Source organism: Chlamydomonas reinhardtii, chromosome 17 (genome assembly GCF_000002595.2).
Source record: "Chlamydomonas reinhardtii strain CC-503 cw92 mt+ chromosome 17, whole genome shotgun sequence".
Taxonomy (NCBI): Eukaryota; Viridiplantae; Chlorophyta; class Chlorophyceae; order Chlamydomonadales; family Chlamydomonadaceae; genus Chlamydomonas; species Chlamydomonas reinhardtii.
The window spans coordinates 832,686-859,700 of NC_057020.1; the positions used below are offsets into that span (position 1 = coordinate 832,686).

At 66.7% G+C, this 27,015-nt stretch overlaps 4 protein-coding genes across 4 annotated transcripts; 3 read left to right on the forward strand and 1 right to left on the reverse strand.

Annotated features, from left to right (window-relative positions):
• The first annotated feature begins 83 nt into the window (after positions 1 to 83).
• On the forward strand, positions 84 to 4,475 carry CHLRE_17g702200v5 (uncharacterized protein). The gene is made up of 9 exons (XM_043071937.1): positions 84 to 333; positions 721 to 804; positions 1,156 to 1,213; positions 1,753 to 1,796; positions 1,969 to 2,144; positions 2,449 to 2,518; positions 3,048 to 3,111; positions 3,387 to 3,546; positions 3,780 to 4,475. The coding sequence occupies exons 1-9, from the start codon at positions 178 to 180 to the stop codon at positions 3,838 to 3,840; spliced, it is 873 nt and encodes a 290-aa protein (XP_042914396.1). The 5' UTR covers positions 84 to 177; the 3' UTR covers positions 3,841 to 4,475.
• Positions 4,476 to 4,763: 288 nt separating this feature from the next.
• On the forward strand, positions 4,764 to 12,805 carry CHLRE_17g702250v5 (uncharacterized protein). The gene is made up of 15 exons (XM_043071938.1): positions 4,764 to 5,082; positions 5,162 to 5,215; positions 5,392 to 5,643; positions 5,901 to 6,085; positions 6,233 to 6,341; positions 6,666 to 6,810; positions 7,091 to 7,221; positions 7,508 to 7,570; positions 7,848 to 7,966; positions 8,241 to 9,261; positions 9,534 to 9,707; positions 10,117 to 10,469; positions 10,833 to 11,079; positions 11,366 to 11,805; positions 12,029 to 12,805. Exons 1-15 carry the CDS (start codon positions 4,975 to 4,977, stop codon positions 12,246 to 12,248), a joined length of 3,621 nt encoding a protein of 1,206 aa, XP_042914397.1. The 5' UTR covers positions 4,764 to 4,974; the 3' UTR covers positions 12,249 to 12,805.
• A 12-nt stretch (positions 12,806 to 12,817) lies between these two features.
• Positions 12,818 to 15,323, reverse strand: CHLRE_17g702300v5 (uncharacterized protein). Its single transcript, XM_043071939.1, has 7 exons — positions 15,084 to 15,323; positions 14,680 to 14,777; positions 14,319 to 14,372; positions 13,952 to 13,978; positions 13,891 to 13,910; positions 13,626 to 13,695; positions 12,818 to 13,341 (listed from the first exon to the last, which is right to left on the reverse strand). Exons 1-7 carry the CDS (start codon positions 15,259 to 15,261, stop codon positions 13,270 to 13,272), a joined length of 519 nt encoding a protein of 172 aa, XP_042914398.1. The 5' UTR covers positions 15,262 to 15,323; the 3' UTR covers positions 12,818 to 13,269.
• Positions 15,324 to 15,473: 150 nt separating this feature from the next.
• On the forward strand, positions 15,474 to 26,845 carry CHLRE_17g702351v5 (uncharacterized protein). The gene is made up of 6 exons (XM_043071940.1): positions 15,474 to 15,863; positions 16,116 to 23,910; positions 24,067 to 24,198; positions 24,385 to 24,507; positions 24,837 to 24,975; positions 25,276 to 26,845. The coding sequence occupies exons 1-6, from the start codon at positions 15,803 to 15,805 to the stop codon at positions 25,372 to 25,374; spliced, it is 8,349 nt and encodes a 2,782-aa protein (XP_042914399.1). The 5' UTR covers positions 15,474 to 15,802; the 3' UTR covers positions 25,375 to 26,845.
• The last annotated feature ends 170 nt before the right edge of the window (positions 26,846 to 27,015 follow it).

Genomic DNA, 27,015 nt, shown 5'->3' on the forward strand with positions numbered 1-27,015 from the left:
TGGCATAATTCAGGGGCCTGCTCAATTTGGGCCGGCATCCCCGCACGGTAGCACCGCATCTGCTTGCATGGTCGCGGAGTCGCGTCTTGCAGCCAATTGGCACACAGCGCAGCCTTTTATGCATATTTCCAATTAGATCCTCCATATACTGCCTCTCTGCTGCTTACAACTGTCGCAATGTTGCGCTCCGCTTGCAACTCGGCCATCGGGCGTCGCCCCGCGCCCTTCAGCTCTGCGCAGCCGGTGGCGCGGAGTCTTGTTCGCGTTAAGATTGGTGGCGGAGCACCTCAGATGACGCCCGAACAGATGCAGGCGATGCAGCAGGCGATGAAGGTGCGGGCCTCGGCACCAGCGTTCCCTTTCCCTAGCCTTCCGCTCGCGCGCCCCTCCTTGCTCGGCCGGCTGCCGGAGCCCCGACTCCTCTTGGGTGCTGCTGGTTCATAGAGCCGGAAAATGTGGAGAATGCCTGCCTGGGTGTGGAACCTAAGCCAGCCCCTGCCTCCGTATGATGTCCCAGCCGTCCTGCCCAGCCGGCCTGACTGTCCCGCTGTGTGCTGCCGTGTGCCGCTGCGTGCGGCCCGCCTACCTCCTGACTGTCTGGCTGCGTTGCCCGACGACAACGGAACGAGGCCCACTCATCGCCTGGGCTACTAACGGATACCCAATACTGCCCGGCTGCGTGTGTACGTGTGTGTGTGTATCTTGATGTGTGCACCGCAGGACCCTGCCTTCGCCAAGCGCATGCAGGAGATGCAGGAGATGATGAAGCGGCCCGAGGTGCAGCAGCAGATGGCGGCCATGCAGGTAGGGGGGGTGGAGGGCGGGGGGGGTAGATGGGGTTTGGGGGGGGGCGGAGGGCGGCGGAGGGGGGCGGAGGGCGGCGGAGGGCCGGAGGGGTAGAGGAACACGGGGAAGTGAGAGCACGGCACCCCGTTGTGTGGATGCAGTGGCGGGGGCCGAGGGTGCAAATGAGGCTGAGCTCACGGTGACTGCAGCGCCCCATACCAATCTCCAGCCTACGCATCTTGCGGGACACACAGAGGCAACTGAACCCGGCCTACTGCTTGTGCCCTTCTGCGCGTGCCCCTCCTCCCGCCCCTCCTCCCACCTCCCGCCCCTCCCGCCCCGCCTGGTCTCCTGCCTGCCTGGCCCCAGGCTGCCATGCAGAACCAGGCCCTGCAGCAGCGCATGGCCTCGCTCAAGGACGACCCGGGTGAGAGATAGGGGGAGGGGGAGGGGGAGGGGGGAGAAAGAGGTGCGTTGTGTGCATGACTTGATTGTACAGGGAGACGTTCTTGGAGGAGAGGGGTTGGGCAGCAAGGGGTGTTCGAGAGGGGGCGGGGTCGAGGCCGCAAGGCGGGTGCATGGCCAGGAAGGCCGCTGAGGGAGGAAATGGCGGCTGGCGGCGGCCGACGGCGCTGGCCAGCAGCGCGTGACGCCGGGGGCTGACACCGGGACATTCGTCAGGTGGTAGGTGACACTAGCGATGTTGCCGTATACGACGGTGTGTGCGAACGTGTGTTTGAACGTGTGTGCGCACAGAAGTCAACTGACCAGGATGGGCGGGATCGGGGCGCACCATTGCGGGTGTGACGGCCACCCTGGTCGCCTGCCTACGTGCGCATCCCCCCTGGGCACACGCAAACACATCTGCTGCACCTGCCATGCCCCTCCCAACATGCCTGTGTCATGCGTCTCACGGCAACACACACCTCACCTGACCTGACCTCACCTCACCTCACCTGTGTACAGAGTTTGCGGACATCTTCGCCGACATCCAGAAGGGCGGCATGCAGGTGAGCCAGCGCGTGTGTGGAGGTGGGGTGGGGTTGGGTGGGGTTGGGTGGGCGGGGGGGAGGAAAGGGGGCTCGGGTGGAGGCGTGCCGCATGTGCGGCGGCCAGCTGGTCGCTACAGGCTTTGGCTTGACCACCAACCGCCAACCCACCAACCGTCAACTGCCACCCCAGGCTCTGATGAAGTACTACAACGACCCCGAGTTCCTCGCCAAGCTGGGCGACAAGCTGGGTGACGTGGCGCCCGCCGTCGGCGCGCCCGCCGCCGCCGTACGGCCGCCGCCGGCCGCCGCCGCCGCCGCGGCGCCGACGGAGGCCCCCGAGATCAACAACATCCGTGACGCCGCCAAGTGGGTCGGGCCGGGAGGCAAGGAGGCGAGGGAGGAAGGAAGGGAGAGAGGCAGGAAGGGAGAGAGGGGGGAGAGAGGGGAAGCGGAGAGAAGGAGGGAGGGGAAGGCTTGCGGGCACATGCACGCCTGGGTGTATGGTGCGCATGGCTCGGCCCCCCACAGGGTCCAGCCCAACAACCGGCGTGCGCCAGCAATCCGACGTGCCTGCACATGGCCCAGCCCTGCACACGAAGATGCACATGGACACACGCGCACCATGGTTGACTTCTGTCGCTACGTTCATTTGCAAACACACTCATAACAGGTATGGCGACGAGGAGGCAGTGGAGGACTTTATTGCCATCGGGAAAGACCTGAACGAGCCCGACGCCCAGGTGAGATCGAAAATGCATTTAAGACTAACAATGCGAAGCCGAGAAAGCCAGCCAGTGACAACTTGTGTGCGTGTGTGGCGTGTGTGTTTGAAAGTCCACCGTGGGACGTGTGGAGCGAGCCTGCTGCGTCTCGAATGGGGCGAAGCGTATGCTGCGCCTGTGTGTTTCAGCCTTTCAGGGTACGAGTTCCAGGCCAGCAGGTGCGGCGCGTGGGTGCACCATGTGTGGTATACGCAGCGCAGGGGGCCACCTCCGTCTCCTCCTTTTCCAGCTTTATCGCGAGTTCCTGCTTACCCCTTGAGCCCAGCTTTATCGCGAGTTCCTGCTTACCCCTTGAGCAAGTTCCCCCGCCCACCTTCCCCCTCGCTCTATTGCATTGGGTTCGGTTTAGTTTGGGCTGGATATATACAACCCCCACCCACCTTCCTCCGCCCACCTTCCTCCCCCCGTCCACGCTTGCTGTTATCCAAGATGGTCTACCGTCTACCACTTCCTTAGATTATCATGAATGTAATCCCCCTCCCCCCAGGGCCGCACCGCGCTGCACTACTCTGTGGCCTACGACCATCCCGTCATTGCCAAGATGCTGGTCGGTGAGTCGCCGGCACACATACGTACATACATTACCGAGCACACACAATCACATGACTGCCTTGGCCGGTGCGTGGCTTTCCGAGCCGGCAGGCCTGGGCAGAGGTGGAGCGGGTGGGGCCACGGGTGCCACAGCGCCCGTCGCCGTGCAGCCTGTATCCTGAACCGCTGTGCCTATAATGGACCCCTCGAATCCAACTCCCGGCTGAAATTACCCTCTGAACCTAAACGCCGAGGGCAAGAGGCAGCGTTGACGGGTCCCGACATCGCCCCGCAGACGAGGGCGCCAACCTGGAGGCCCGCGACTCGCTCAACAACACGCCGCTGCACTACGCCGCCGGCTACGGCCGCGTGGCACTGGCGCGCATGCTGCTGGACGCCGGCGCCGACAAGACCGTGCAGAACAACACCGGCAAGACGCCCATCGACCTGGCCAAGTGGGTAGCGGCCGTTTCTGTGCGAAAGCACAACATGTCGTGCTGTGCTATGTCTCCACGATTGGCCCGGCAGCCTGGGAATGCCTGTGCCGCGCCCGCGTTGCAAGCTGCCTCTCGCGCAGCCCACGCCCCCACGCACGCGTGCCCACACGTCCACAGCCACACCCACCTCAGCCCCTACACGCCTCCCCACCATGCATTTACGCACTTTTGCCCCCTTTCCCCCTTGACAGGCTGGACGGGCGCAACCCTATCAACGCCGACGCCGAGCTCATTAAGCGCCTGGAGCTGTAAATGCGTGTAATGTATTTGTGTTGTAGAAAAGCACAAGAGGAGGTGAGGAGAGAGGAAAGGACGAGAGGAGATTAGGCGAGGGCGGACATCATGCGATTAGATACGCGTGTGTTGGTGTGGGGTATTTTACCGCTCACAGCCGCTGCGGAAGTATGGGGTCAGGCTGTGCGCCAGAGCAGGGCTGGGAGGTGCAGGAGCAGCGGTGGGCACAGGTTTGAGGTGCACGGAAAGGAGGACGGTCGGACAGGAGCTGAACTGCAGGGGCGCTGCTGGGGGCTGCTATGCTGTTGCTGCTGTTCGGATTGGTGGCAGTGGCAGCGGTGCACGTAAGTGTCAGCCCGTGCATGGCTGGCATTGTGTTTTATCGCATCCAACTGCGGGTGCAGCCAGGGAAGGTAGCAGGTGATGGCTATGTAGGTGGTGGAGCTGAGGACCTGAGGCAGGCACGCATGTATGCAGCTGTAAGCGTGTGTGTGGGGGGGGGGGGGGTTGCCTCTGGTAATGTTAGTAATGTGGTACGGAATTGTTGCATTGAGGCGGCCGGCAACGTGATGGGCAGCTGGCGTGGAAGGGATTGCCCACGTAAGCATGTGAGAGTTGCAGTGCAATGCAAAGTCGAAATTCCCAAGAAAGCTGTGTCCCGGGCCCATGCGCAGTCCCAGTAATGCTGTCGCTGTACCAGACCCAGCACCTGCCGTGGCTGCCTGGCAGCCCAAGGCACAGAAGGCGCCCCCACGCGCACGAGGACGGGCCGTATTCCAGACGTAACATGAGCATGGCTGTCAACGCGGTAAGGAGCGGGACCAGTGAGTTGCAGCCATGAGGAGCACCCTTGCGTGGGAACTTGCAAGAGTGAGGGCGTGACCATGCAGCAAACCCGTGCATACGGTCGCATACTCCGGCGCTCTGGCTGCATAGTATATGTCACGACAAACAAGTCAGAAACCTGACTACTTCAGGGGCCAGCAGCCCTTGCACATATAGTTTGCACTCGTGCTTTCTGCGTTTCAGTCAAATTTGACGCGAGCCGGCCTTTAGCCATGAAACTATTCTAACTGACATTCGAGCATAATTGCTAGGGCCTGAGGCTAGGTCTGAGGGCCTGAGGCCCGCCGGCAAAGGAAGCAAACAAGCATGGATTCCGCCCGGACCTCTACCGCCCGCTTGAAGGCGATGCAGCCAAAGCAGAGTGGCACGTCTGGACTGGCTGCCGCGAAATCAAATGTTGTCCAGCAGGCAAAGGCAGGTTTCAGCGCAGAATGGACTCACCTGGCCCACTCTTACAGCCTTTCCTCCATGCCTTTCTGCTTCGCATGTGTAGCTTATGGACTCGGCAGGCACGGCTTGGCACGCTGTCAAGTATGGCAACCTTGAGGCGAGTACTTTTTGGGGATGCGGGCGTTCGTGCGGTGGTGTCAGCGGGTTTGCTCTGAGCATGTGCTTGTTGAAGCACCAGAAATGCAGTGCAAGTAATGGCGTGCGGCGCTGCAGTATTAGGACCTGCGCTGGGGTCGCATTCCTGCGCTCAGACGGTTCCCCTTGCACACGCAGATGATTACCCGCTTGTTTCCAAGCCAGTGCAACGTGTACAGCAAAGGTCCAGTGGGCGACAACGTCTTCCACATTGCCATGTTGCTCAACACGCCCTCCACACTGGCTATTGCCAAGTACCTGGTCAAGCTGTATGGGAAGACGCTCGTGAACACGCCTTACCAGGAGCGTAAGGCGGAGAGTGACTCGCCCGGGCAGTACGAGGGCGAGACAGCCCTCCACATTGCCATCGTCAACCACGACTTCGACATGGTGCGCGCTGGCAGCTGCACACAGGGTTGATGCAGCGCGTGTGGACGTCGGAGGGAGGACCAGACGGCGTGGGGCGATGGCATGCGAAGACCGACGAGGCAGCAGTGGGCTTGAACCGTGCCGGGGGCGGGCATCGTCCTAGTGGGGTCACCGCGCGTGGGGTTACCGTAGTGATACCGTACAAGACTCCCTCCCTGGCACGAAACCCTCCTGCCCCTGGCCCCCGCCCCCGCCCCGCCCTCTTCCGCCCCTACCAGGTCAAGTTCCTGGTCCAGAACGGCGCCGACGTGCGCGCGCGCGCCTACGGCAGCTTCTTCCAGCCCGGCAGCGCCGTCTACTACGGCGAGTTCCCGCTGTCCTTCGCCGCCTGCACCGGGCAGAAGGACATCGTGTCCTACCTCAAGCGACACGGCGCGCGCGTCAACCACGACCGAGACCAGTGGTGCGTGTGGAAGGGAGGGAGGGGATTTGGTAGGGGTTTGGGATGGCGGGGTGAACCCGCCTGAGCCTCCCTCACAACCCTGCTGCGCCATGAGCCCACCTGCTTCTGCTCCTGCTGCTGCTGCTGCGCCCTCCCCTCCCCCCCCAGGGGCAACACGGCGCTGCACATGTGCGTGTCGCACGACCAGCCCGACATGTACGACCACCTGGTGGAGTACTGCGGCGCCTCGGAGCACGTGCAGAACAACAGGAGCCAGGTGCGCGCCGCGGCGGGGGGGAGGTTTGGAGGTGGTGGGCGTGGGTGTTGGGGGTCAGGGGGTGGGGGAGGGGTGGGGGGGGGGGTCAGGGGGAGGGGGAGTCCGTTCCAGAACCCCGGGGCGAAGGAGTCACAGGCGTGGGCGCGTGGCAAGAAAGAAGGCGTTGCTGTGGCACGTGCGGCAGGCGCCGACACGCGGGTGCGCCCCCAACGCCCTTATTCAGCCACTGAACACCCGCCCGCCCACCCTCCCAACCACGCAAACCAACGCCCACCCAAACCACCGCGCACCCAAACCACCCGCCCGCCCCCATCCCCCCCCCAGACGCCTCTGCTGCTGGCCGCCTCGCTGGGCAAGGTGGGCATGCTGCAGCACATCTACAGCAAGCGCCGCCGCGTGGCGTGGGCGTACGGCCCCGTCACCAGCTACTCGCTGTCGCTGAGGGAGATCGACACGGTGCAGAACCCAGGTGGGGGCGGGTGTGAGTGTGTGGGCGCCACGGCTGCTGCGGTATGTGCTCTGCGCGGGCCTTCCCTCCGTGTGCGTGTTGGTGCCGGCCCATCACGGCACTGTCCCCCCCTATGCCCTGACCTACGTCGTCCGCCTGTCCGCCTGTACACCGTGGCCTTAGGCGTGGCCTGCCCGGTCCTGTGCCCCGTCCTGACCGGTCCCCGTCCCCTGCCGCCCACCTGTTTGCCCCCTGCCTGCTACCCCCTGCTACCCCCCTGCCCCATACGTCCCACTGCCAGGCGAGTACGTGCCCTCCGCCATCGAGACCTCTGTGCGCAAGGGCCACCTGGAGGTGCTGGAGGACCCGCTGGTTCGCACGCTGCTGGCCACCAAGTGGAGCCGATTCGGCCGCACCACCTTCCTGGTGCAGGTGGGCGTGGGGGGTGTGATGCGTGGGGTGGGGTGGGGTGGGGTGGGGCGGAGCTGGGTGGGGGTGCGGGAGTGGGTTGGAGAGGGTTGGGGTGGGTGAGGCGGTGTGGGTGAGTGTGTGTGTGTGTGGGAGGCCGCCAAACCGAACTCGATGTTGGCTGAGACCGACCTCCCCGGGCGAGCCCCACCACGCTCCGCCCTGCGCTCTCCAGCCCACACGTCCTCCTCACCGCTCTTCCCCCCTCCTCCCCTTCCACCTCCCCACCTCCTCCTCACCTCATCCGCAGGTGCTGGCCTACCTGACCTACGTGCTGTCCCAGACCTTCCTGGTCTGGCTCATCAGCGACACCGTGAGCAGAGGGCGTGGGCGGCGTGTGTGTGGGAGGGCGGGGCTGGCTGGCGGGCTGGCGGGCGCGTGTGGCCGTGTGTCAGTGTGTGCCCCCCCCCCCGGCCAGCCATGCCCGCGCGCGTGTGCGGTGCCGTGTTCATGTCGCCGTGCGCCTGCCCCCAGTTCCCCGTGGCCCGCCTCTCTCTCCCCCCTGCCCTCTCCCCTCCTGTTTCTCCCTCTCACGGAACCTCACCACTGTCCCACCCCTCCTTCCACCTGCGCACCCCCGGCTTTCGCAGAAGCTGTGGAACAGCAGCGAGCGGTTCGCCATGGAGGTGATCGGCGTCATCCTGGGCGGCCTGTTCTTCCTGGTGGACGTGGTGGACTTCGCGCAGTGGGCCGCAGGCGTGTTCAGGAGGTGAGGCGGAGAGGGGAGGGGGGGGATTGCAAGGATGTTTGGAAAAGCGGTACAGGATGCACTGAAGACTGCAGGGGAGGGAGGAGGGAGAGGGAGGCAGAGGGAGGGGGGGTAGCCGTCCGTGAAAGAGGGGAGGCTAGGGGGGAGGCGTTTGCTGATGCATTGCCTTGCTCACAGGCAAGCACCCACACGATACATACACGCAACACATGTCGACGCAACTCGCTCGACCCCCGCCCCACACAACACACACCGCCCCCCTACCCGCACACAGGCGCAAGCTGATGAAGGCGGCCTCCAAGTACCGGCCGCAGCTGTACCCCATCCCGGGCGAGCGGCTGGAGACCATGACCACCCAGAAGTCCAACTTCCTCACACGCCTCATCGCCAGCAATCGCCAGAACACGCAGCAGCAGCAGCAAAACACGCAGCAGCCCATCGCGGAGGGCGCGGAGCTGCAGCAGCAGCTGCAGCTGGAGGCGGCGCAGCAGCAGCAGGCGATGGAGCGTGGGGAGGTGGCGGCGGAGGGCGCCGCCGGGGCGCAGGGGCGGTGGCGGCGGCCTGCGGCCGCGTACAGCGCGCGCGCGCTTGCTGCCGCCGGTGGTGCGGGGTTGGCCAGCGTTGTGATTGAGGAGGTGTTGGATGAGGAGGCGGCGGGGGCGGGGGCGGTGGCGGGCGGGCTCACTGCCTCGGCGGCAGCGGCGTTGGAGGCGGCGGCGGAGGCAGCGCCCGCCGGCGGCGCGATGATCAGTATGCAGCTGGCGTCTGCGCCGTACTCGGCGGCGGCGAGTGGCGGCGCCGGCAGCACGTGCAAGCCGGCGGCGGTTGGTGCGGGTGCGGCGGCCGCGCCGTACTCAGCCGCCGCGCTGCGGCCGGCGGCAGCGGGCGGGGGTGGTGGTGGCGACAGTGACGGCGAGTGGCACAGCACGGCGCTGTGTGGCGGCGCCGGCGCGGGTGCGGGGCCTGTCGCGGAGGGAACGGAGGGCCCGCAGCCCGGCGCACCGGCGGCTGGCGGCGACGTGTCGCCTTTCGCCACGGCGGTGGGCGCGGCGTCCGCTCCGCCGCCGCCACCGCCACCGCCGCCGCCCCGGCCGCCGGCGGCTGCGTACGGCAGCATGGCAGCCATGCAGCAGCTCTACTCGCAACTGGCGGCCAGTGGCGGCGCTGGCGGCGGCGCCGCCGCCGGCACGGCGGCCACATTGGCGGCGCTGCAGCAGCAGGTGGCGGCGCTACATCATGTGCGGGCGGCGGCGGCGGGCGGCGGCGGCGCGACCTACATGGGCGCAGGCGCACAGGTATCGTACGGCGTGTCTGCGTGGAGCGAGGGGGGCTGGGTAGTTCCAAGCCCATAGGAAGCGGGTGTGTTGCGCGGCATGATCCGTCTCTCACTTCCAGTTCATTCCGCGGTTAACCGGGACTCAGGAGCACGCACAATTGCTGCTCCTGTTCCTTGCCTGGCCTTTCGTGCTCCCTACCCACTTTCACCTTCACAACAACCCAACAATACACATCACGCAACACAACACAACATGCAGTAACATAAGCACGACCTTGCAACCCCACGCAGCATGCGGGCGGCGCGCTGGGTGCGCTGTCTGCGATGGGCGGCGGCGGCGGTGGTCTGATGGAGCCGGTGGACTTTGTGTCGGTGGGGCTGGGGCCGGGGCCGCTGGGCAACATGCCGGGCGGCCTCATGGGCGGAGGCAAGAACGCCTTCGCGGCGGCGCAGCAGGCGCCCAAGGTGAGGGAGAGGCCCGTGCGGGGAGCGGGAGGGGAAGTGGGAAGGAGAGGAGGGAAGGGGAAGGGGGGATTGCGAATACCAGTCCAAGCCAAACTAGCGGAGCACAGGCAGGGGCGACGGTTGGGGAGGGAGGGGCGGTCTGAGCCACGCAGGTGGCAGAAGGGAGGGTGTGGAGGTATGTGCTGTGCTGCATACTGTAGTGACGGCGGGCGAGGCACCTTGACCTGTAGGCTGCCGGTTGTCATCACAAAGTGACAACACGTGCTGACAACGATACAACATGTGTTGTACTGCATTGCACTGTCCTGCCCGCGCTGTACCGCTCTCACTTTTTCCCCATCCCCATCCCCACACGCACACTCACACCGGCTGCCTGCTGCCTCCGCCCTCCCCCCGGCTGCCGCGGCAGGTCACGACCATGCTGCGGGCGCCCGACGCGCACGCGCACGACGGCACCAACCGGGACGGCCAGCCACACGGCCGCACCTCCAACCCCAACCTCTCCGGTATCAACCGCGCGCCCTCGCTGGGTGGCTCGGTGGGCGAGGGCGGCGAGATCCGCAACCGCATGCGCGGCGGCGGCGGCGACAACGTAAGCGGCGGCCTGCCGCGCGCCGCCACACGCCGCCAGACCACCAACATTGCCTCGGCGGAGCCGGGGACGTACGACGGCGCGGGTGGCGGCGGCGGCGACACGGCGGCGGCGGCGGCGGATGAGGAGCCGCAGCCGGACCGCACGCCCACCTGGCTGCGGCACGTGCAGTGAGTGGCGCCTGCGGGGGTGGGGTGGGGTTGCAACTACCAGCCCAATCTAAAAGAACCCAAGCCAAACTAGCAGAGCTCAGGCAGAGGCGACAATTGCAAGCGATAATACTGGGGTGGGGTGGGGGTTTACGTACGCCACTGTGGCATTCCTAGGAGGCTTTGGCGCGGAGCTGTGCAGGGGCTCTCTACCCTGTATGCGTGACTGACTGTACGGCGGCGGTGTCGGTGTAGCCGAAGCACAACGGGCGCCTGCTGCCCCCCATGGTGCCGTACGTGCGTGTTTGCTTCCCTCGTGCTGCCTGCGACACCACGCCCACCGCGCCCACTGCCGCCCATCCGTCCACTGCCGTGTCTCCGCAGGACGCTGCTGCACGCCTACCGCGGCTACGTGAAGCGCATGATCCAGGACCCCATCCAGTTCGTGCACGTGTTCCACCACTCCGCCACGCTGGTGCACTTTGTCATCTGGGCCAGCACCTACGGCGGCGTGGGCGGCGGCGGCCCCGGCGGCGACAGCGTGCGGCTGCTGGAGTTTGACGACGTGGTGGTCAGCCTCATGGCGCTCAGCGGCTGGGTGTCTATGCTGTACTACTCGCGCGGCGTGCAGGTGCGTGGATATGGGTGGTAGGTGGGTGGTTGGGTGTGGGTGGGTATGGGTGGGTAGGTGGGTGGGTGGGTGTGGGTAAGTGTGGGGGCGGGTGGGGGTGGGGGTGGGTGGGGGCGGGGAGGGTGCAGAGGGCGGGGCAGGGCGTGATCTTACGGTGTGCTATCCTGAGCTTTGCGCACACGCACACACACGCACGGGAGGATTTGGGCGAGTCTCGTGTTCCGTTCCGTTTTTTGACACACGCGCATACGCACACACGCACACGCATATGCACGCGCACGCACAGGCCGTGGGTCAGCTGGTGGTGCTGCTGGAGCGGTGCTGGTGGGAGGTGGTCAAGTTCGTGTGCCTCTACTTCATCGCGAACATCGGCTTCACGCTCGCCTTCTACACCTGCGCCAACGGCGCCACCTCCGCCATCATCGGTGACGCCGACCGCATGACAGCCCTGGGCCTGTCCATGTGGGACCCCATGGGAAACATCGGGTACGGCATGATCTCGATGGTACGGTTTTTGTACGGCGAGGCGTCGTACGAGGGCATTGCCGTAGTGCCCAACCACCGGGTTAAAACCGCCTTCGCGACCATGTACTGGCTGCTGTACGTGGCGGTTGTACTGCTGCTGCTGGGCAACGTGATGACGGCCATGATCATGTACGTCTACTCCAACGGCTGGGCGGACGCGGAGAAGAAGTGGCGGCTGCGGTGGGCGCAGTACGTGTTGCGGTGAGCGAGGTCTGCAGCTGGGTGGTGGGATGTGGGATGTGTGGCGGGAGATGCATGGGTGGATGGTGCTTTGCTTTGGGTTTCACGGTATGCGTTGCGCGGGGACGAAAGAGACTCTCCCACCGCTCTCTCACGCAACCTATCACCTTCTGGCTGCTGACCCCGCCTCCCCTTCCTCTCCTCCTCCCCTCCCTCTCCCTCTCCCCAAAACCCGCACACACAGCGCCGAGGCTCGCATGCCGGCGGCGCTGCAGCAGCGCACCCGGCTGGGCGAGGTGAGCTACGACCCGGTGCTGGGCACGCGCGTGTACAACCACGTGTTCGAGGTGGTGGAGGACGGCCGCGAGAAGGAGGAGGAGCGCGATGCGCAGGTCAAGGCGCTGGAGGCGGCCATCGACAAGATCCGGTCGGGGGCTAAGCGGGATGCGGCCAAGAGGGGTTAGAGGGGACTTGGTGCAGGAGGAGGAGAAGCAAAGGGAGGGGGAGGAGGAGGTGGTGGTGGGTATGTGTGCGTTGGATGGGAACGTCAGGCTGGGGGGTTGGCGCGACTCTACCGGTCTAGACCGGTAGTAAGGAGGTCACGCGCACGAAGAGCAGGGGTGGGTGACGTGGGTATCTCGATATCATTTGGACGGCTCGACGTGTGTCTCGCCGCAAAGGCGCGTGCATTCGGCAAGTGACGCTGGGACTGGCCAGGATCCGGCAAGCAAGAGGGACAGGCGGGGGCGCAGGATATTTGACGAGCAGGGAGGACCAAAGTTTGAGTGACAATGAGACGAGCAGTCCGGAACAGACCGGCACATCATAGCCTTGAGGCGTGAGTGCCAACTACAGCACGAATGGCTGACTTTTACCTCCGACAGCGTTATGAAGATGTGACCCGGGCAATTGTGACCCGGGCGGACGCACCTGACCTATGGGACCACTGACCAGTGAAATGCGCGGCTGCGGTGCAGAGCCAGCCGCTGTGCTGCATCAGTAAGCACTTGAAATGGGCTGGCCGCCTGAGCGATGCCAACATGGGCTTTGGCTACACGCGCGTGCACCAGCTGTGCCACTGAGCCCTTCATGATGCCGCACCGCTCATCATCATCAACCTCGCCCAGTCGCCTGTTCTATATGCAAGATGTGATGGGGGCACCAGTACGACAGCAATACTACAATACGCAGCATTGATATGCAGCAAAACAATGCAGGTCACGGCCGCCGGGCCGCGTCACATCCACAAATGCACAACTCACAGTTCCAGCCATCCCCGAATGGCATCAACCTCCGCACCCTCTATCCTCATCGCCATCCAGCTGACGCCTCGCCACACACCCTCTACCCGCCGCCACCTCACTCCGCGCACCAACAGCCCGCAGCCGCCCGCAGCAACAGACACAGCACTGACGGCAGCAGGTCGCAGCAAGCCGCAGCACCCCTGGCTGCAGCAGTCCTCAGCAGTCCTCGGCAACCACACGGCTAGATGATCTGGAGGCCGGGCATGAACGCCAGCGTGAGCCCCGTGGTGAAGCCCGCCACGGAGGGCAGGCCCTGCGCCCGGGCGGGTGCGGGCGGGCGGGCAGGCGGGTACGGGCGTGTGCGGGCGTGTGCGGGCGGGCGGGCGGGTAGACTGACAGCATGCACACGCACACGCAACACCCTGGACTCTCGCGCCCGGACACCGCGTCGCTCTCACGTTGCGTGTCTCAGGTCTCAACACAGGCAGCTGCGGTCAACACCCAACAGCGCCCATTCCTGCAACACGCAACACCGCGCACCCGCCCGACCCAAACGCGCCTTTGCCCCTCTCCCGCCCCCCCGCCGGCCCCGCCCACCTGCGATGCCACTGCGGTGACCCGGTCCGCCAGCAGCGCCAGCAGCTGCTCCGCACCCATGCCGCCCCCGCTGCGGTGTGCGGGCCGTGCCATTACGCAGGACGCGTGTGTTGGGAAAGCACGAGGGAACGAACACACAAAGACCGGGCATGCACGCAATGCGGCACACGTGTACACCGTATGTGTGTGAGCCTGTGCGTGGACATGCAAGGACACCCAGTCCGCCACCCAGTGCGGGCCGCCCCCCCCCCCCCGCGCCGCGCACCTGCCTCCCCCCATGACCTCCTGCAGGTCAGCCGTCACTCGATCCCAGTGCACCGTCGCACCGTCACCCAGCCCAGGTACGCCAAGCCCTGAGGCACGCAATTGAAAGTTGAGCCACAGCGACAGCCTTCTAGACGTGTGTATCACTGACATATCATACTGGTTGTGCAGAAGCCCAGCAGGCAGATGCCGGGTCACGGGCCCAGGCGTGTGGAGGGGTCCTCCGCCCTCCTCCAGCAGCAGCTTCCGGTGCAATGCCACCAGGCGTACACGCAGCAGGCGCCTGCCGTGTGCTTGCGTCACCAGCAGCGAGCGGCCACACCCCGCAGCAATGCACCCGCAGCAATGCACCCGCACTGCACCCGCACCCAGCAGTGCCTGCTACAAGCGCGCGCACACACACACACACACACACACACACACACACACCTGCACCGCTGTGATGAGGATGGCGGTGGCCAGCACCACCATCTGCACCACCCTCTGCAGCCGCGGAGGGAGCATTGGGGCCAGCCGGGGCCATCCGGGGAGGAAGGGGAGGAAGGCGGTGGGGGGCCTGGGGGGCTGGGGGTCCAGCAGCCGCCGCCGGCGGAACTGCACACATCTCCCACTTCGGGCCGTGCCCTGATGCTTTCGCCACCAGGAAACCCCTTCAACGACCTCCAGCCTGTGTAGATGCTTTTAGCCCTGCCAACTTTTCATTTGTCCAAAAGCCCCAACCGGCAATATCGACACGCTCCGTTGCGCTTCCCGCTGCTGGCACACATGACCCTGCTCCACCGCAGCTCACCCGCACCAACAGGCCGGTGGCGTAGCCTACTATGCCGCTGATGCCGGCGGGCTGAACCACGGGCCACACGTGCGCCAGCCACGCCGCGCCTTCGTCTCCTGGGCGCGGGCGACGGGCCGAGTGTGTGAGCGCCGGAAGGGTGGACCACCGGGATATGTATTGGTGCATGTTAGTCAGCTGACAGCGGTTGGACCGGTGCGGCGTGCCGCACACAGCAGCCGCCCTGTGACGCGCAGGCTAGCGGCCCCCTCCGCCACGGCCACGTTTTGTGCCTGGCTGCAACCCGCACGGCAGCAGAGTGCACGCGCGTGGGAGGCCCGAAAGCGTCTTTTCGACTAACTTCTGGTGGGCGGGAACGTGGCCAGATCAGGCCTCGCCTCAAAATCATCAAGACACAGACTCACCGAGCGCTTGCGAAAGCATAGAGGTCGCGTTGCTGCTGGACTTGCGCAGGCTAGGCGCTGGACAAGTGCCATCTTCCGCCAGGCACTCCTCTCCTAGCACTCCATCTCCTTGTGACGCAGCCAGTAGGAGGCAGTATGCTAACAGCAACGCGCTGCCGAGAAACAGGGTCCTCCGCATTCTTGCAGAAGCAACACCCTTAACTGCGGCTAAGAAACGGGCAGAAACGTGTGATACATGTCAGCTAAAACAATGCCTCGTTTCAGGGCACGAGGTGTAAACTCGCGCCAAACCATGCGCGCCATCACAGGTGGTTGCTGTTTCCAGACCTGTGCCACCACGTGCAGTAAGTATTAAAGCTTATAAAACCGAAGACAAGCAGCTAATTAATCCTGCCTAGGCTGCAGACACTCAAGCAGCACTTTTTCACTCCGCATTCCGCATTCCGCAGCCTCGCGCGGTGGCAACCCTTGCTTAACGTATCTGTGTGTTAACGTCACTGATCCAAAGCGACCGACAACATTCTGGAGCCCGTTCCCTTACCTCGTTCGGTTGCGCCTCAACTTGCAAAACACCCGGCGTTGCAGCCGGCTGCAACTTAGGATGTTTTAACATAGGAGTCCGGCTAACGTTGATTTTGAGGCCGGTCGGGACAAAAGTCTTGGACAGGCCCGTCGCTTGGCTGGCCCCAGCCATGGAAGCGTACACCTAAAAGGCAGCAATGCAGACGCAATGGGCTGGGGTGCAGCAGCCGGGCGGTGGGGCCCCAGCGCAATATGACGGTAAGAGCTCATGAAAAGTTGCACCGCGCTCGGACGGCGTTTGGTGGCCGCGCGCGGGACTATGCAGTTGCAGTCACCTCAATATAATGACGACAGCGAGCCCCGAGGGTGCGCGGTGTCGGCTGGACTGATTACGGGCCGCAAAGTTTTTGACCCGCCCGCGAACTCGCCCGACCCACACAGCAGCCGCACTCGCCGTAGCCTGCGCCCGTTGCAGGAGCCTGAGCGCTCGCCGCCCCGCCTTGTTCGCAGGTGAGCTACACGCTTATGCGCCGCCGCAGCAGCCCGCCGGGGCCAGCGCCTGGCAGCAGCCCCGCGCCGCGGCTGTAGCTGCTGCCGCTGGCCCCCAGCCCAGCGTCCGCCCCACTACCGAAGGCGGCTTTTACGGCCCACAAACTCCTGGCGGCATCGGCCCGCCGCCGCCGGTGCCGCCGCCACACGCAGCACCATCAGAAGCAGCACAGTTGCACCAGCAGCAGTGGCGGCATGCGCAACACTACCAGTGGCGCGGCGCGGCGGATAGCAACCCCTCACGGCCTCCTGCCGGCGCCATGCTGCGCGGGGCCGGAGACGGGGCCAGCAGCCACACCGCCGCCGCTGCCACCGCCAGTGGCTGTGGTGGTGTTGGCAGTGCTGGTGATCGGATTGGCGGCACTGTTGCATCCCACGACGGCTGGACTCCCTGGGGGTCCGCACCCGGGCAAGGAAACGGCCCTGCAGCCGCTGCTACTGCCGCCGCTGCAGCTGCTGGGGTGCGGTCGCAGTCGGTGCCCGTCGCGGCCGCATCCAATTACCCCCCAGTGAGAGGAGGCCCGGGCGCGACAGCGCCTCCCCAGGGGCCGGGGCCCGGCCCGGGCGCAGGGGGCTCCGGAGCGGGGGGCCGGGGTCCGCCCGGTGCCGCTGGCGGCGATGCGCCGCAGGGGGTGTTGCATGTGGCAGCGCCGGGCGCCAGGTCGGTGTGGGTGGCGGCCGGGCCGCAGGGCGGCGGGCCAGGCCGTCGCCCTGACCGCCCGCAGGTAGCAGTGGCGGTGGCGGCGGACCCCTTTGGTCCGCCCCGCCACCTGCCGCCGCTCCGGCTGCGCCCGCCGCCGCCGCAGCTGCCGCTGCCGGAGGCGCACCCGTACTCACCAGTGCGCCGCGCTCAGCCGCCGCCGCCGCAGCAGCACCCGCCCTCGCACCCACATCCGGTGTACTACCGCTCTCAGACGCCGCTGCCGCCACCGCCACCGCCGGCCGGTTATGTGTACGCCGAGGTCGGAGGGGAGGAGTCGGAGCAGGACGACGAGTTCGGGGCGCATGCGGCGGAACCTGAACTGCAGGCCCACCACTTGCAGTATGCGCGACACGGGCAGCACCCGCCGCACTTGCTGCCGCCGTACGTCTTACCTTCGCCTCAGCAACGACAGCAGCACCAGCAGCAGCACCAGCAGCAGCACCACCACCAGCACCACCAGCAGCACCCGCTGCAACGGCATGACTCAGCGCTGGGACTTCCGCAGCCACAAGAGCAGCGGCAGCCGCACCAGCAGCAGCTGGGCGCTACGTGGCCGCCGCAGTCAGAGCGCTGGGCCTTGAGCGGCGATGTCGCGGGGCAGCAGTGTCGCCACCGCCCCGTGCAGTTGCCGTCGCAACAGCAGGCACAGCCGCCACCCCAGCCGCAGCCACCGCCATCGCAGCAGCTGCAGCGGCAGCCGGCACCGCAGCCTCATGCGTGGCAGCCGCATGCACACCAGCCTCAGGCGCCGGTGCCGCAGCCGCTGCAGCCGCATGCACACCTGCCTCAGCCGCCGGTGCAGCCCGCGCGGCCGCAGCACCAGTGGCAACCATCGCCGCAGGAGCGGCCGCAGCACCAGCAGCACCAGCACCAGCAGCACCAGCATCAGCGGCACCAGCAACAGCAGATGGACGGGGAGGAGGAGCCACCCGCGGCTGTAGCCTGGCGGCACGCGGCAGCTGCAGCAGCGGCAGCGACGTCCCCACCCCGGCGAACGGCGTCCGCCTCCGCCGCGGCAGCGGCTACACCTGCCGCGATTTCGAATGCTATTGCGGGTGTGCCTGCGGGCGCAGGTTGCGGCGCGGCGCCCGCATACTCGCGTCCCGCCTCCTCGTATGCGGACGCGTTTCATGGCGCGCACGCGCCCCACTATCACTCGCACGGCCACGACCACGGCCGCCATATAGCCGCGCCCCTGGCGCCAGTGGGCGCTGACGGCGAAGGCGGCAGCAGCTGGCGCCAGAGCGCGGGAGCGCCGCCAGCCCTGCCGTGCGCACCGGGCCCCGCGCGGGACTTCCAGCACGCGGCGTACCTGCAGGCGGCGCCTTTTGGCGCAGCGCACGGCGGAGGCCCAGGGATGGCGGCGGACCCCGCAGGGCCAGCGCCGGTTGCGGCTGCGGCGGTGGCTGCGGTTGCGGCGGGGAGCTCGGGGCAAGGCCGCAGCTCGGGGTGGCAAGAGGCCCGTCCCTATGCAGAGCCGCAGCAGCAACAGCAACAGCAACATCAACAGCAACAGCAGCAGGTGTGGGCCCGCAGTGCTCAGCAGCCCCCGCCGCATGCGGCAGTGGCGACGGGGCCAGCAGGCGGGCCGCAGCACAGCCCGCCGCAGCAGGGCCTGCCACCTGTCGCCACACGGTCACAAGGCCACCACCACCAACAGTACCCTCACCAGCACTCCCACCAGCAGTACCCCCACCAGCACCACCCCCTCCTCCACGGCGAGCCCCGGACGCTGTCACGGCACAGCTCCCTACCGGCGGCGCCGTCGGGTCAGCCGCCCGGCAGCGCTGCCGGTTTCGGCACTGGCCATGCTGTGGGCGCTGCAGGTGCGAGCACTTGGGCGGAGCCGCCCCCCAGCAGCCAGTCGACCAAACCGCGCCTGGAGGCGGCGGTGGCAGGCCGCGTGGCGGCGGCGGCTTGGCTGGAGCGAGACACCTCGCCGACTGCGCCGGCGTCGGTGGGCGGGTCGGTGGCGGGGTGGCGTGAGGCGCTGGGCGGGCTGGCGGCTGGGGCAGCGCCTGTGGCGGCTAGGCAGGCGTCGCTGGGTAGCCAGGAGGGCCGTCAGCTGCTGTACCTGCAGCACCAGCAGCAGCAACAGCACCAGGAGCATCAGCGGCAGCAGGCAAAACAGCAGCTGCAGCAGCAACAGCAACAAATGCTGCTCGCGCGAGACCAAAGGCATGAAGTGGAGCAACTGCGACAGCAGCAGCAACAGCAACAGCTGCTCCAGCAGCAACAGCAACAGCAACAGCAACAGCCGGAGCTCCCTAGGCCGCACCAGCAGCGGGAGGCGTTCCCGGCTGATGACCTCCGGACGTGGCAAGGCCACCCGCAGCGTCCGCCGCAAGCACCGCCGCCGCCAGCCCCGCACCACCAACAGCAGCCGCAGCCGCAGTGGCAGCAGCACCAGCAGGCGCTGCCGCCGGCGCACACACAGGCGGCGGAGTATCCGGCGCCGTATGTGTTGCCACCGGCACACGCGCCCGCTCGCCAGCATCGGCAGCAGACGGTGCCGCCGCCGCCCCAGCCGCTGGAACGGCACCAGCAGCTGCCGCCCCACCCTCAGCGGCACCAGCAACACGCGATGCAGCACCACATGCACCAGCAGCAGCAGCTGCAAGCCCATGCTGCGGCGTCGCCGTACACGGCCCAAGCGCCGACCCAGCCCCTGCAACAACAGCAGCCGACACCACCACCGCTACAGCAGCAGACGCCACCGCCGCCACAGCAGCAGCAGCAGCAGCAGCAACCTCAGCAGCAGCTGTCGGGCGAAGGCAGCTGTGCCACGCCGGATGCCGACGAGGAGGAGGTGTCGGCGACTGCGGGAGGAGGGATGCAGGGCACCGTCGATTCCCCGTGCGACGGCGGAATGAACACAACGCACCCGAATGCCCAGGTTGCGGCCCCATCAGGAACCCGAGGCTACGGGCCCCCACACCCCAAGCTGCCGCAGCTGAGCCTCGCAACTGCTCCCGGCCAGGCGCAACCGCACCGTCAGGAGGCGGCGGCGCCGCCGCCACTGCAGCACATGGCCGCGCCGGTGGCGCCGCCGCCGCCGCGCGGCGTGTACGGCCTGCCGCCAGGTAGTGGTTGCATGCAACAGCAGCACCAGCAGAACCAGCAGCAGCAGCCAGGCAGTGCCGTGGTGGCAATGGCGGCTACGCCGCGGGCGTATGCAGTTGCGGCAGCGGCGCAGCCGCCGCCATCTGCAGCTGCGAGAGGCGGGCCGGCGCCGGCACCCGTACCGCCGCACGAGCAGTACCGGCAGGCGCTCGTGTGTGCGTCGGGGCGGCCGCCGCCGCGGCCTCAGGAGCACGGAGCGTACGAGGAGGCTTGGGAGCTGGAGGTGGTGCAGCACCAGCAGCACCAGCAGCTGCCGCCGCCGCCGCACCACCACCAGCCCTACAGCCAACCATCGCAAGCTGCGGCTGCGGCTGCCGGCGCGGCTGGCGATAGGTACTATTATCCAGAGCCGTCGGAGTCTGCGCCGCCGGTGCCAAATGGGCCCGTTCGCCAGGCGCCTGCGGACTACCCCTATCAGCACGAGCAGTACCCACCACGGCAGCATTACTCTGCCTACCAGGGCCCGCCGCAGCAGCAGCTGCAGCAGCAGAGTCCGACACGGCAGCCGTACTACGTAGCCTACATCAAGCAGGAGGAGTACGAGCCGCATGAGCATGCGCCGTACCAGCACCAACACCAGCAGCACCAACACCAGCAGCATCAATACCAGCGTCTGCAGCAGTACCAGGGCCAGTACGCACAGCCGCCAGGCCAACACGACCGACCGCCGCGCGAGCCGTACGGAATGAACGAGCAGCCGCCGTGTCATACGTACGCACAACAGCCGCAGGCACAGCAGCAACAGCAACAGCAACAGGTGCCACAGCAGCAGCAGGTGCAGAATACCCAGCAGCACTACCAGATGGCGGAACACGACATGGCGGCGCATCATTCGCAGCAGCCTCAGCGGCAGCAGCAGCCACAGCAGCAACTGCAGATGTTGGCACCGCAATCGCTGGCACCGCAGCTCTTCCAGCCTGCGCTGCAGCAACAGCAGCAACAGCTGCAGCAGCAGCGACAGCAACAGCTCCCCCAGGAGGAGGTCCAGGAGCACGCTCCCACTCAGGACCTACAAGACCACTACCGGCACCAGCACCAGCACCACCAGCAGCAGAGCCAGCCGCCGCTGCTGCTGCCCGCATTGCCCGGGCCCGAGCGCCCGGGCGTGTCCGCAGCCCACCCCCAACCCGCTGCCAGCCTTGGCCCAGCAGTGCCGGGGGCCCTGGCTGCTACTGCCGGCGGCAGCCACGACCCAGGCGGCAGCGCTGCTTTGGGCTCGCCGCCGCCGCTGCACACGCCGACGGTGCGGGTGAAGCCGGAGCTGGTGGAGCGGCGGCAACAGAGCCTGGTGTCGCAGCTGTGGTCGGTGCTGCGCCGGCCAGGTGCCCGGCAGCAGAGTGGGCAGCTGGACCAGCTGCAAGAGCAGAGGCAGGCTCGAGGCGTGGCCATAGAAGCTTTGCTCAAGGGCGCTGGCATGGGCCACGAGGGGCTACAGGCCGTGTCGCCACCACCACGCCAGCAACAGCAGGAGCAGCCGCAGTTCCAGCTAGAGCGGCCTGGACAGCACCAGCAGCACCAGCAGCTCCAGGGGTCAGTGGAAATACAACAGGACCAGCAGATGCCGCCGGCGCAGGGCCGATGGCCCCCAGCAGACGACCCCCGACACCGGGCGGCACCACTGCCCCACGCCACTGCTGCTGCCGCGCCCGCCGCGCCCACTGCCAGGCCGCCGCTGGCTGTAGCTGGGAGCCACGGCAGCGGCCTCGGTCTCGGCTACCCTGCTACAGCCTCGGCCGCCGTCATGCAGGCCGCCACGGCGCCGCCGCAGCTGCAGTCTCAGCTGCAACCACCTGGTGCGGAAGCGTACGCCGCCCACCGCATTTACGATGGCTACAGCTACAGCCCGTCTGCTGCTGCTGCTGCTGCTACAGCCGCTGGCGCCATTGGTGCGTTCGCGCCGGCCGTGGGCCCTGCGGCTCCGGGGCTCTTCCCCGCTTACCAGGGCACGACTGCGGCCGAGGCCGGGTTGGCAGCAGCCGGCGCGAAGCGGCGGCGGAGCTCTAGCGACGGGTGCGGGTATGCCGACGACGGCGTTATGGGCGCAGCGGGCGCGGCGGCGGCGCAGCCCGGCGGCACCGCGGCATCCCTCTTTGAAGCGCCCGCCGCGTTTGCGGCAGGGCCGGTACCGCAAGCTGCAGCAGCAGCGCACGCATGGCAGGCGCCACAGGCCGCGGCGGCAGGCGCCGCGGCGGAAGCGTCGCCGAGGAAGACGCGGCGGCTGGTGCAGCCAGCTGGCGGCGGCGCGGCAGATGCTGCTAACGACGCCGCCGACGGCGCTGCCGAAGGTGGTCGCGGTGGCGGTGAGAGAGGCGGCGACCCCGGGGTTGAGGCTGTGTCAACTGCCATGTTGGCCATTGAGCGACTGCTGCAGGACAATGGCTGGCAGCGCCAGCTGCAGCACCAGCAGCGCCGGCACGGGCACCAGCACCAGCAGTACCGGCAGTCTGAGCCGGAGGCGCTGGATGCGGACTTTGACCTTGCGGCGGCGCTAGGCCTCGGCGAGCCGCAGGGGGAGCAGCAGGTGGAAGGAGTGTGGGAGCGGCAGCAGCCCCACAGCAGCGAGCAGCCGAAGCTGGTCCTTGTGCCGGCGGGAGGCGTGGCCGCGAGCGGCGACGACGTCAACGGCAGCAGCCCGCTCGCTGACCACATGCAGCAGAGCCCTGCTCCGCTGCAGCAAGACCCACAGGAGACGGCGCGACTGCTGGCGGCGGGGTGGCAGCTGGCGCCCGAGGGCTTCACGCCCACCAGCTGCCGTGCTCCCGGTGCCTCCGGCCCGCGGCCCACACAGGCGCCCAGAGCGCCTGTCGCCAGTGGCGTCCCGCCGCACCTGCATGAGCCGCAGCTGCAATTGCAGCTGCAGCCGCCGCAACGGCGGTTCGTGTCCATCACGGAGCTGTGTTGGCTGTCTGCAGGCCTGGATGCAGAGGCGGTGCAGGCGGCGCGGCAGCAGCTGCTGCTGCTACAGCAGCAGCAGTCGCCGGAGCAGCGGTACGGAACCGCGGCAGCGGGCGCCGACGACGCCGCTGGTGAGGACGAGTGGGTGTTCAATGTAAAGGACCTGCAGTTTGAGGCGGAGGCGCTGACGGAGGGGCTTGCAAGCGACGGCGAGGACTGGGACGTGAACGAGGAGGAGGCCGGCGGCAGCGGCCGCGGTAGGGGCCGCAGCGGTGTCGTGGCCACTGGCGCGGCCATGTGGGGCCGGGGGCGGGGCCGGCCTGCAGGCCGCGGCCGGCAGCAGCAGCAGGCGCAGCAGGCGAGCCAGCAGGCACAGCCTGCTGCGCAGGGCCCAGGGCGGAGGCGGCAGGGGCTGCAGCAGGGTCGCCAGGCGCTGCGGGCCCAGCAGGGGCCGCTGGCGGCGCAGTCGCAGCCGCCCGTCGAATCCGAGGCGGGCTGCGCGCGCGCCGCTGCCGTCGACCGCGCCCGCCTGGGCTGTCACCGCCACAAGCCGCCACCAGTCATATGCCCCGTGCGCCCCGGCAGCGGCAACCGACCCGGCTCCGTGCCTCCCTTGGGCGTGCAGCCGCTGGGTGCAGGCATGGCAGGCGCGGCGGCCGCCGAGGCGGCGGCCGCCGCCAGGCTAGGCGTGGGAGGAGCTGGAGGCAGCTGGGCTGCGCGGGCGTGTGCGGCGGTGCTGCCAGGGGGTGGTGCGGACGCGGCCGCAGACTTGCACCAGCAGCGCGGGCCCGTGAAGCGCAAGCGCTGCGGCGGCCGAGTGCTGGTGCCCTTGGAGCCGCCGGTGGGCCGCGCGCTGGGTGGTGTGCGGCTCAAGGCTGGGGACGGCGGTGGCGGCGGGCCGGGCGGCGGCGGTGGGCCGGGCGGCGGAGGGGGAGGCGGGGCGCGCGGCGCGGCTGGGAGTCGCGGCGGTGATGTGGCCTCGGGCGGCAAGATCCTGAACGCCCTGCGGGAGGCCAAAGCGCTCCTGAGCAGCAGGTACGAGTGCGCAGGGGGTGTGTATGTCGCTAGGGCTTGTGTGCGGGTTGTGCGCATGCGCGCATGTGAGTACAGCATCTACCCGGTGTGCTCCACATCTCCTCCTTTAAACTCTGCAACTCCCCATCCGCCGCTCAATACTTCCTCGCCACACAGGTTCGTGGTGCGCCGCTCGCCCATTGCGCAGCTGGGTGTGTTCACGGCCGCGCACGTGCCCGGCGGCGCCCTGCTCATGGAGTACTACGGCGAGGCTGTACGGCCCACGGTGGCGGACGTGCGGGAGAAGAGGTGCGTTGGCAGTCGTTGGCGGTTGTTGGCGGTTGGTTGTTGGGGTTGGGTTGGGGTTGTGGAGGGTGGATGGCGGCTTGTTGAGAGCAGCGAGATGAGGTGGCGTGGCTGGTGGTGTGTGCATATGTGCTGTGCAAATAATGTATGGCCATGCGAGTGTGTATGTGATGCTCGGCCGGGCTGCAGGTACATTGCCGGCGGCCGTGACGGCTGCTACCTTTTCAACTCGGGCGGGCCACGCGAGGAGGCCACGGTGCTGGACGCCACACACGCCGGCAACATCATGCGCTTCGTCAACCACTCGTGCGGGTGAGAGGCAGGCGGGCGTGGCAGACCGAAGAGCGGCGGAGTCAAAGGGCGGCGGAGTCAAAGGGCGGCGGGGCAGAGGGGCGGGGGCGGCACAGGCGTGCGCGCTGTTTGTCTGTGGCTGTCAGGCGGCGGCCTGCACACCTGACAGGATGCCCAGTCCCGCGCCCTGTCATGCGTTCAGCCCGTCCAGTCAGAAGCCTGTTGAGCGTTTTCCGCACTTCTTCGGACCTCTGCCTGCCTGCCTGCCTGTTTGATCGTCTCCTCTCCATCCCCGCTCTCCCCCCACCTACTCTGACTGTCCCCCAACCCCTTGCGCACCAACCTCACAGCCCCAACTGTGTGGCCCGCACGTTGCTGGTGAACGGGCAGCGGCGCATCTTCCTGTTCGCGCTGACGGCGATGCCGCCCGGCACCGAGCTCACCTACGACTACAAGCTCAGCAGCGTGCTGTGTCTGGAGGCGTTCAAGGTGGGAAGGGGGGGGGTGTAAATTCCAGCCCAAACTAAACCAAACCAAGCGAAAATGAGCCGAGCATAGGCAGAGGCGTTACTTGCGAGTTATTTCTCCAAATAATGTTGTGGGGGCAGCGGAGAGGCAGAAGGGGCGGGGGGCAGGGCGGGGGATGCAGGGGGAAGCTCGTCGCATAGGGCCGCACTGCGACGCCGCCACACCGCCACATCAACACACCGATACACACCAATCGGTTGCGCGTGCGTTTCCGTTTCCCTCATTGCCATGCACTACCTCACCACCCACACGCCACCACAGGGCCTGCCCGAGGAGTTCATTGAGCGGGCGGCGGAGGAGGCCGGCGTGGACCTACTGATCTGCCGCTGCGGCGACCGCCGCTGCCGCAAGTACCTGTGAAGCGCCCGTTTGGGGCCACGCTGTGCTGCAGGCGCACCGTTGCGACGGGTTTAGTGCGATGCAAAGAACGTGTGAGGCTTAACATGGGGTCAACAGCTCGAAGCTACGTAGATGTGCGCGTGTGTGTTTTTGTGCCGGGGGATAAGTGATTTGAGAGCTGCTGTCTTCGGTATTGGCCACATCAGCAAGAGAATTCTCGTCTGAAATCGTGCTGACGTGCCCTGCGTGTCTGGTGTCCCTGTGTGTGTGGATCAGTTGCATGCCGCCTTACGAGCTGGGCCCAATGAGTCCACCGAACACCGGACACGCCCAGGTTGCGTGTGTGTCTGTGTGTGCGTGTATGTGTGTGTGTTAAAGAGCACAAGGAAAACGTTGCGTATGTGTGTGTGTGTGTCTCTGTCGCATGCGCCCGGTCAGATAAGTACCCTGAAAACCATGAGAAATAACACGGCCACAGCCGACTGCGTAGACTTAAGCATGGGATGACTGGCTTGCGGACACGGCTAATCCGTTACATTTTTGAATTCGATGAATCCACTGACTGACGGGCAACCGGTCGGTCGTAACAAGTTATGCTGCACGCGGCATCGTATCGCTTACCTCATTGTATTTGACGCTTTATCACCATGTCTGGCACACCGCACTGTGAATGCTGACGCAAAGCATTCTGGAGCCCAATTGCTTCATTGACCGGAGCCCTGCACGCTGTGGTAGTGATTGCCGAAGCGGCGGGTAGGGGGTGGCAAGTATAGGACGCTAGCCCAACTCTTATTTCTGTGTGCGTGGGTGCTTGGAGACGGGTGTTGCGTTGGCGTACGTTGCAATGTCGATGGTTGGGTGTGGAGGTGTGGGCAATGTGTGTGGGTTCGTGGGGCCGGTCACGACCAACGGCAGCTGACATGGGAACGCTCGGCAGAGGCCAGGGGTGCCCCTGCCCGTGGTGTGATAGGGCACGGCAAAGAGATGAACCACGATTTTGGCAAATGGCTGTCGGCGTTGCGCAAAGCAAAAATGAGTGCCGCAGGGTGATAGTACTGATATTGGCGATGCCAGTGGCTAACTTGGCATATGTGTGTGAGAGAGAGTGTGAGGGGCGGGGTGGGCGGGCGCACACAGGGGAGATGGGCTCCCCCCTCTTCGGAGGAGCCAGGTGGCTGGGAAGATGGGTACTGTGCGTCCTCGTGCAACCCTATGTGCCAAGTTGTGTCAGGGGAATGATGTCAATTGTCGACTGGCACAAGAGGGGCAACAGGCAGCTGAAGAAGAATGTCGGAAGTGCGGACATGCTTGTGGGTCCCTGAATTCGTAGTATGAGCAAGAGCTGAGGGTGGTGAAAAGCAAAGTCCTGAGTGATGCGGCAGGGTGTGGCAAAGGATGTGCACGTATAATGTGCCATGGGATAAATCGGTTCGGCAGCGATGCAGAGGTCCCAGGTCAGTGCCCTGTCAACTGCCAAGCATACCTACGTCTAGGTGGGGGGTGGCGAGGCAGCCGGGCTGCCCGGGCATGGCGTGCACGACGGCACTTCGGAGCTGTAGCCTGGAGGCGTCTGCTCTCAGTCGGCAGTGGCAGCCACCAGGCGGCAAGTGCCGGCGGCCCCGACCAGGCTGCGCTAGGCCCAGGACGCGGTGCAATGCAGAC

Bases quoted from the DNA above. Each gene is read 5' to 3' on its own strand.
- CHLRE_17g702200v5 (XM_043071937.1), top strand. From the start codon at position 178: ATGTTGCGCTCCGCTTGCAACTCGGCCATCGGGCGTCGCCCCGCGCCC. The intron at 1,214-1,752 runs GTGAGAGATAGG...ACCTGTGTACAG, and splicing joins CTCGCTCAAGGACGACCCGG to AGTTTGCGGACATCTTCGCC. The intron at 2,145-2,448 runs GTGGGTCGGGCC...CACTCATAACAG, and splicing joins AACATCCGTGACGCCGCCAA to GTATGGCGACGAGGAGGCAG.
- CHLRE_17g702250v5 (XM_043071938.1), top strand. From the start codon at position 4,975: ATGGATTCCGCCCGGACCTCTACCGCCCGCTTGAAGGCGATGCAGCCA. The intron at 7,967-8,240 runs GTGAGGCGGAGA...ACCCGCACACAG, and splicing joins GCCGCAGGCGTGTTCAGGAG to GCGCAAGCTGATGAAGGCGG. The intron at 9,262-9,533 runs GTATCGTACGGC...AACCCCACGCAG, and splicing joins ACATGGGCGCAGGCGCACAG to CATGCGGGCGGCGCGCTGGG.
- CHLRE_17g702300v5 (XM_043071939.1), bottom strand. From the start codon at position 15,261: ATGCGGAGGACCCTGTTTCTCGGCAGCGCGTTGCTGTTAGCATACTGC. The intron at 13,911-13,951 runs GTGCGACGGTGC...GCTGACCTGCAG, and splicing joins CGTACCTGGGCTGGGTGACG to GAGGTCATGGGGGGAGGCAG. The intron at 13,696-13,890 runs GTGCGCGGCGCG...CGCACACCGCAG, and splicing joins GAGGTCATGGGGGGAGGCAG to CGGGGGCGGCATGGGTGCGG.
- CHLRE_17g702351v5 (XM_043071940.1), top strand. From the start codon at position 15,803: ATGCAGACGCAATGGGCTGGGGTGCAGCAGCCGGGCGGTGGGGCCCCA. The intron at 24,199-24,384 runs GTGCGTTGGCAG...GCCGGGCTGCAG, and splicing joins GCGGACGTGCGGGAGAAGAG to GTACATTGCCGGCGGCCGTG. The intron at 24,508-24,836 runs GTGAGAGGCAGG...CCAACCTCACAG, and splicing joins TTCGTCAACCACTCGTGCGG to CCCCAACTGTGTGGCCCGCA.